General features: G+C 55.3%; 1 protein-coding gene across 1 annotated transcript in view; it reads left to right on the forward strand.

The window, feature by feature from the left end:
* EPOR (erythropoietin receptor) overlaps positions 1–6,734 on the forward strand; it is a 25,905-nt gene extending 19,171 nt beyond the window's left edge. Inside the window, exons 6-8 of the mRNA XM_015416993.1 lie at positions 3,407–3,494; positions 4,004–4,091; positions 5,220–6,734. Of these exons, the coding sequence (XP_015272479.1) occupies positions 3,407–3,494; positions 4,004–4,091; positions 5,220–5,774 (731 nt within the window). The 3' untranslated portion in view covers positions 5,775–6,734. The remainder of the gene's footprint in view (positions 1–3,406; positions 3,495–4,003; positions 4,092–5,219) is intronic.
* Positions 6,735–7,007: the final 273 nt, after the last annotated feature.

Here is a 7,007-nt window from a genome sequence, read left to right on the forward strand (position 1 = left end):
GCATTAGTGATATAAAAATGGAAAAATTTAGAGAAATGGAGACGAAATTAATATTGAAATGCCTGCTCAGCTATCTTATACGATCAAGGGATTGACATCCGATTGTTGGCATTGTAAAAAAGAAAAGGGTTATTATGTACATCTTTGGTGGGGGTGTTCTAAGGTGGTTAATTTTTGGCAAAAGATATTGGAAAAGGTGGAGGAAGTATGTGAGGTTAAAGTGGAGGGCGGGCAGGCAGGCGTCAGGCTGCCAAACACGGTGAGAAGGTGGGGAGAGCTACGTGAGCCCCTGGGGCTGCCCACTTGGGTTGTCCGGGCCGGAGACCAACTTTCGGGGGGGGGGGCGGAGCAGGCCCACAGAGCCAGGGGAAACTGCTGAGATAACCGTTGAGGGCATTTTAGTAAGGTAAAGGTAAAGGTTCCCTTGCTCGAAAGCCAGTTGAGTCCGACTCTAGGGTTGCAGTGCTCATCTCCATTTCAAAGCCGAAGAGCCAGCGCTGTCCGAAGACGTTTCCGTGGTCATGTGGCCGGCATGACTAAACACCAAGGCGCACGGAACGCTGTTGCCTTCCCACCGAAGTGGTACCTATTTATCTACTTGCAGTTTCTTGCTTTCGAACTGCTAGGATGGCAGGAGCTGGAACTAGAGACGGGAGCTCACTCCGTCATGCGGCACACTCGGGTCTCGAACTGCTGAGAACTGCCAAGATAACAGTTGAGGGTACTGGAGGGTTAATCTATTGGGTTAAATGCAAAAATATATCATTTGCCTTGGAAGCCCAGAAGCTTTTCTGCAGTATCCCCAATTCTCCACATGCTGTCCAGGCAAATTACAAAGATGACCTGACTCCAGTGGTAACGAGAGAAAGAAATTTTACTTACAAAAATAGAAGTACGTCTTCTATGACATATTCATGTAGCTACACTGAACTTATTGTGAACAGATTCCCTTCAAAAAGGTTCACTTGCTACAGCTCCAAGTCCAGGTGAGAGAGAGAAGAGGAGGAGAGGTCCCATATCAGATGAAACACGGAGGGCAGCCAAGGGCCAAAGAGCTCCAGCATCTCACCCGTGAGAGGGTGCAGCCAAGTGTACCCAAATAAGAGAATTCTCTTTGCCCTTTCCCTCCCAGGTCCTCTTGCATGCAGAGCTACAATATCCAACACAATCCATTTGTATATGCTTGGATACAGCTCCTGGCCATTTGGAAGCATGTTCTTTACACAAAGAATCACACAGAGTGTAGAGGGCATCTACTCCAACCCCCTGCTCAATGCAGGATCAGCCTGGAGCATCCCTGACAAGGAGTGTTTGTCCAGCCGCTGCGTCAAGACTGCCAGGGAGGGGGAGCTCACCACACCTCCCCAGGCGGCCGATTATTCCACTGTGGAACAGCTCTGACTGTCCAAAACGTCTTCCTAAGATCCAGCCGGTACCTCCCCGCCCTTAATTTAAACCCATTCTTGTGAGTCCTCTCCTCTGCTGCCAACTGGAACAGCTCCTGGCCCTCCTCCCAATGACAGCCTCTCACATATTTAAAGAGAGCGATCCTGTCCCCCCTCAGCCTCCTCTTCTCCAGCCTGGACGTTCCCATGTCCAAGAGGGGCAGCTGTGTTTGTCTATCTGTAGCAGCAGGAAAGTGCACGAGTCCCATAGCCGCCTGAAGCAGTATCTGAAGAAGTGACTGCGGTGACTCACAAAAGCTCCTCCCCTGCCACAAGTTGTGTTCTCCTTCAAGGTGCTTCTGGACTCTGGCTCTTTATTCATCCCCTGCCTGTCAGTTAACACGGCCATTTCCCTGGAATGTGTGTGTGTGTGTGGGGGGGAGATTCCCCCTCTCCTCTCCTCTCCTCCGCCTGGCACACTGACGATGTCTCCTGTCTGGGTCGTTGTCTGCTTCTGCTTTTCTGACCTTGGGGGTTCCAGCTGCTCCTGACCCGCTGGGAGCAAAGGGCTCTATCAGGGTTCGATGGTCAGATCACACCACACAGCACTTCAGAAGAAGCATTCTGTTTATTGGTAGTTCATAACGATGACACATGAACGTCGTTTGTCAGGAATGGCCCAACGCAGCAGGGCACCCGGAGTTATGCCAGTTTCAAAACACCCCCCATTGCAAGCAGAACCCAATCAGCATTGTGTATTGTGCGCGGGGGGGGGGGGAGGAGAAAAGGGAGCGGGCAAAATAGGAGCCCTTTGTTCCCAGTGGGTCAGGAGCAGCTGGAACCCCAAGGTCAGAAAAGCATAAGCAGGCAACAACCCAGACAGGAAGAAGAAGAGGAGGAGATTGGATTTATACCCCATGGCCCTTCACTACCCAAAGGAGTCTCAGAGCGGCTCACAAACTCCTTTCCCTCCCCCTCCCCACCACAGACACACCCTGTGAGGAAGAAGAAGAGGAGGAAGAAGAAGAGATTGGATTCATACCCCATGGCCCTTCACTACCCAAAGGAGTCTCAGAGCGGCTCACAAACTCCTTTCCCTTCCCCTCCCCACAACAGACACCCTGTGAGGAAAAAGAAGAAGAAGAGATTGGATTTATACCCCATGGCCCTTCACTACCCAAAGGAGGCTCAGAGCGGCTCACAAACTCCTTCCCCTTCCCCTCCCCACAACAGACACACCCTGTGAGGAAGAAGAAGAGGAGGAAGAAGAAGAGATTGGATTTATACCCCATGGCCCTTCACTACCCAAAGGAGTCTCAGAGCGGCTCACAAACTCCTTTCCCTCCCCCTCCCCACCACAGACACACCCTGTGAGGAAGAAGAAGAGGAGGAAGAAGAAGAGATTGGATTTATACCCCATGGCCCTTCACTACCCAAAGGTGTCTCAGAGCGGCTCACAAACTCCTTTCCCTCCCCCTCCCCACAACAGGCACCCTGTGAGGTAGGTGGGGCTGAGAGAGCTCTTTCTCAAGGACAGCTCTTGTCAGAACTAGGCTTGCCCAAGGTCACATCAGCAGCTGCAAGTGGAAGAGGAGAGGGGAATCAAACCCAGTTCTCCCAGATTAGAGTCCGCGCACTTCACCACTACACCAAACTGGCTCTCTTGTTAGTGTACCAGGCTGAGGAGAGGAGGGTCTCCCCCCCCCCACACGCATTCCAGGGAAATGGCCGTGTTAACTGACACTGCCTTTCTTTCCGTCATTCTCCTCTATTCTGTTTTATCCTCACAACAACCCTGTGAGGTAGGTTAGGCAGAGAGTGCACGTGACTGGCCCCAGGCCACGCGGGCCTTTGGAAAGCAGCAGCGTTGACACAGCTGGCTCATCACACCAAAACCCACCCTCGAAAAACGAGTTTGCCGTGATTCCTCCCTGGGAAGCCACCGTGGGAAAGGGCCCTGGGTGCCAACTCTGGGAGGCCAATATGGTGGTCAGGGGCTGAGGGTCTCTCCTCCTTTGCAGACGTGGATCCCCTCATCCTGACCCTGTCGATCGTTCTGGTGTTGATTGTCCTGCTCCTGGCCTTCATCACCCTGATGTCTCACCGCAGGTAGGGCTCTGGGGAAGCACTTCTCTCCCTTCCCGTGGACAGGACAGGACAGGAGGCCTTCCTCCAACAGACAACCCGGTCCTCCTCTGGGGGGGGGGGGCGGGAACAGATTCAGAAGAGCTGTGAGAGAGAGAGACAGAGAGAGACACAGAGAGAGATGTGGCAGTTACAGCCACCTGGAAAGGCCCTGAGGGGGGCTTGGTCTCTTAGCCAGTTCCTGGGGTGGTGGGTGGTGGGCAGCGTTCCCTCTAAGCTGTGTTCGTGTGAGCCAGCTCACAGTTTTTTAGCCTCCGGCTCATGAATTTTTGTCTCCGCTCAGGACGGATGTGGCTTCAGAGCAAGCTGATTTATATGCAGCAGCCCAATCGCTCGCTCACCACTTGAATGCCAGTAGTTTCACAAAGTCGAATCTTTGCTCACAAGACTCCACAGCTTAGAGGGGAGCATTGGTGCTGGTGTCTATGTTGGTCACACACACACACACATTCTCTTTTGCGGTCTTTCCCCAGATTTTTGAAGAAGAAGATCTGGCCTGCAATCCCCACCCCGGAGCATGAATTCAAGGACCTTTTCACCATCTACAAGGGGAACTTCCAGGTATTACTCCGCCCGCCCGCCCAGTAGTGTTCCCTCTAAGCAGAGTTAGTGTGAGCCAGCTCACAGTTTTTTAGCCTCCAGCTCACACACTTTTGTCTCAACTCAGAGGAAGGATGGGGCTCCAGAGCAAACTCATTTCTGCAGCAGCCCAATCACTCGCTCACGACTTTAATGCCAGTGGCTCACAAGGTAGAATTTTTGCTCACAAGGCTCCACAGCTTAGAGGGAGCATTGCTGCCCAGTCCTAGTGGTGGGTGGGCCTCCCTCCCCAGGGCTCCACCCTCATATCGTATTTCATTAATTTGTTTTTAAAACGTCCCTATCCCTCCTTTCCTCATGGTTCAAGGCGGGCTTGCGATAACAGTCAGAAGCCTTTTCAGGTCCCCAATCTCTCCCCCCTCCCCCCCCTCGAGAGATGCCTGCCAACTCACACCACTCCCCCGGAAGCCCTGGCAAATAAGCAGGCCTGGCAGAACCTCCCGGGGGTCTCCAAGGAGGGGGGCAGCAGTATTCCCTCTGAGCTGAGTGAGTGTGAGCCAGCTCACAGGGTTTTAGCCTCCGGCGCACACATTTTTGTCTCAGCTCAGGACGGAGGGCTCCGGAGCAAGCGGATTTATATGCAGCAGCCCAATCGCTCGCTCACGACTTTAATGCCAAGTAGCTCACAAAGTAGGATTTTTGCCCACAAGGCTCCACAGCTTAGAGGAGGCCCGCCCTCACCTCTTCAGGGAGCCCCCTCCACAGGGCCGGAGCCGCAAGGGAAGAGGCTGGGCTCTGGTCGATGCCGGGCAGGCCCTGAGTGGCGGGGTAGCCCACGGATGGCTGCCTGACCACCACAGGTAGCCACAGAGGGAGACAGGGAAGGCGGTGGGCCCTTAGCCGGAGTGGGATCGCAGGTCTCTCAGCTCCTGGATCCTAAAGGGGCCAAAGTCCTTTCAGCCCCTCAGTCCTGCTGTGGAAAGAAGAATCCCTTTGGCAGCAGAATGTCTGGAAACAGAAAAGTCCTTATGGGGCCAGCAAGGTTCAGACCCTGCAGACCCTGCCAGGAAAGTTGGGTGGGGGGGGGAGTCAGTTGGAGCCGAGCCCTCCCTCCCGACCTCTGACCCGGACTTTCCCTCCCCCTTGCAGCTGTGGCTGGGGCACCAGAGCATCTACCTGGGGTGGAGCCAGAGCCCCCACCTCCTGGAGGAGCAGCCGTTCCTGGTGGAGATCCTCTCTGAATGTGACCCCTGCAAGGTGGACTCCCTTCCTCCTACTCCTCTCCCTCCCAAGACCCGTGGCCTGGCGGAGCTCCCCGGCCCCCCAGACGCTTCTCAAGATGAGTACCTGGTCCTGGATGAAGACTTGCTGCCTTACAGCCCCGGGGCGGGGGGCTCCCTGCTTTCCATGGACGGGGCCATCGGCGAGAGCACGGGCGCGGCGGCAGGGACCCGGGAGGCCAGCCACGCTTCTTCGAGCTTCGAGTACACGGTGTTCGACCCCAGCTCGGAGAGCCTCTCCCCGACAGACCGCCAGGCAGAGCCCCCGCTGAAGAGCACCTACCGGATGGTGTCCGACTCCGGGATCTCTGCCGACTACAGCCCCGTGGGCTCCAATGTCGGCCAAGCCAGCTTGTACACCAACCTCTGCGAAGGGGGGATCCAGCCGCACCCCTTCCTGCCCGCCTACATCGCGTGCTCATAGCCGTGGCGAGCGCTGGGCCGAGCCCTGGGGCCCCAGGAGAGAACCGAGGTGTCAATATCCTGGCTCCGGCGAAGGGCCAGAGGAATCCGGTGGAGACAGATCCACTTCCGATGCTCCGGATGTTCCCAACTCATTCCCGCAGGGAGAGAAGTGCAAAGTGACCCTAAAGAGACTTTGGACATTACCCAGATTTCTTTTTCGAGAAGGCGCTTTTAAAATGGTCACCGTCTGGAGGGAGCTCCGAGTGTCCTTTTGTGAAGCTGAGAGGGAGTGGGGTACTAACGCCCGCCTGGAAAGGAGACACTCTGGGGGTGCCATCCAGTGCGCGCGCCCCCCCCTCCCCAAGCCCACAAGGAGCTCACTGGAGGACAACGCCTGTCCGGAAGGCTTTTCTCCTTCTAGGCCACGTTCTTGGACTGGACGGCACATTTGCATGGATAGAAACAGTCTGCATAAAAAGAGCACCCTCGGGGTTGAAGAGTTCTGGTTTCCTCCTCCAGCTCTGGAAAGGAAGTCAGGCTCAGGGGTTAGAGCCAGAAGGGTCGCTGGGCCCCCAGAGCAACCAGTGGAGTAACGATCATTGCTTCCGCCTTGGAAGACAGGGGTAAAAGCACGGACCGAAGTGCTAAGGGGGGGTGTGTCTTTTCCCTGTGGCTGGAAGAAGCACTCGGCCTGTGGAGAAAAGGCCCAGGAGGAGGAGGAGGAGGCTGATAAGAGGAGGCCTTCGCAATCCTGCCTGTTACTTACGGCCCTGAGGGGCAAGTTGGGGGGGGGGGGCTGGAAAGAACCTGTGCATAGAGGATTACTGTTACTTGTGATCGTCGCATCTGGGCCAGATCCGGGCCTTTGTCTGGACTTCCTTCTCGAGCGGTGGAATCACAGATGCTCCCGCACTCGGATTATAACCCGGCTCTCAGGGAGGGACCTGCAGAGCGTCCTTGTACAAATATGTATCAGAATTCAGACTATATTTTTTTAAGACATTGTTTTCAAACGTTAATAAAAAACGAGGGGAGGTTTTGCTTATGCTCCGCTTTGCTTCCTGGTGGTGTCAGGCTGGGGGGGGGGCACGGATCTCCACCCTTTTCTCACCGCTCACACGGGCAGTGCCCCCCCTCCTGTCTTGCTCATCTAAGGGAGGCGGGGCCATTTCATTCGCCCTGGTCCATGCAAGGCTAGCAAGCCAGTGACCACCCCCACCCCCGAGCGACTACCCCAGCCTCAGAATCAGGG

This window comes from Gekko japonicus, unplaced genomic scaffold, assembly GCF_001447785.1.
Source record: "Gekko japonicus isolate JY-2015 unplaced genomic scaffold, Gekko_japonicus_V1.1 scaffold3175, whole genome shotgun sequence".
NCBI lineage: Eukaryota > Metazoa > Chordata > Lepidosauria > Squamata > Gekkonidae > Gekko > Gekko japonicus.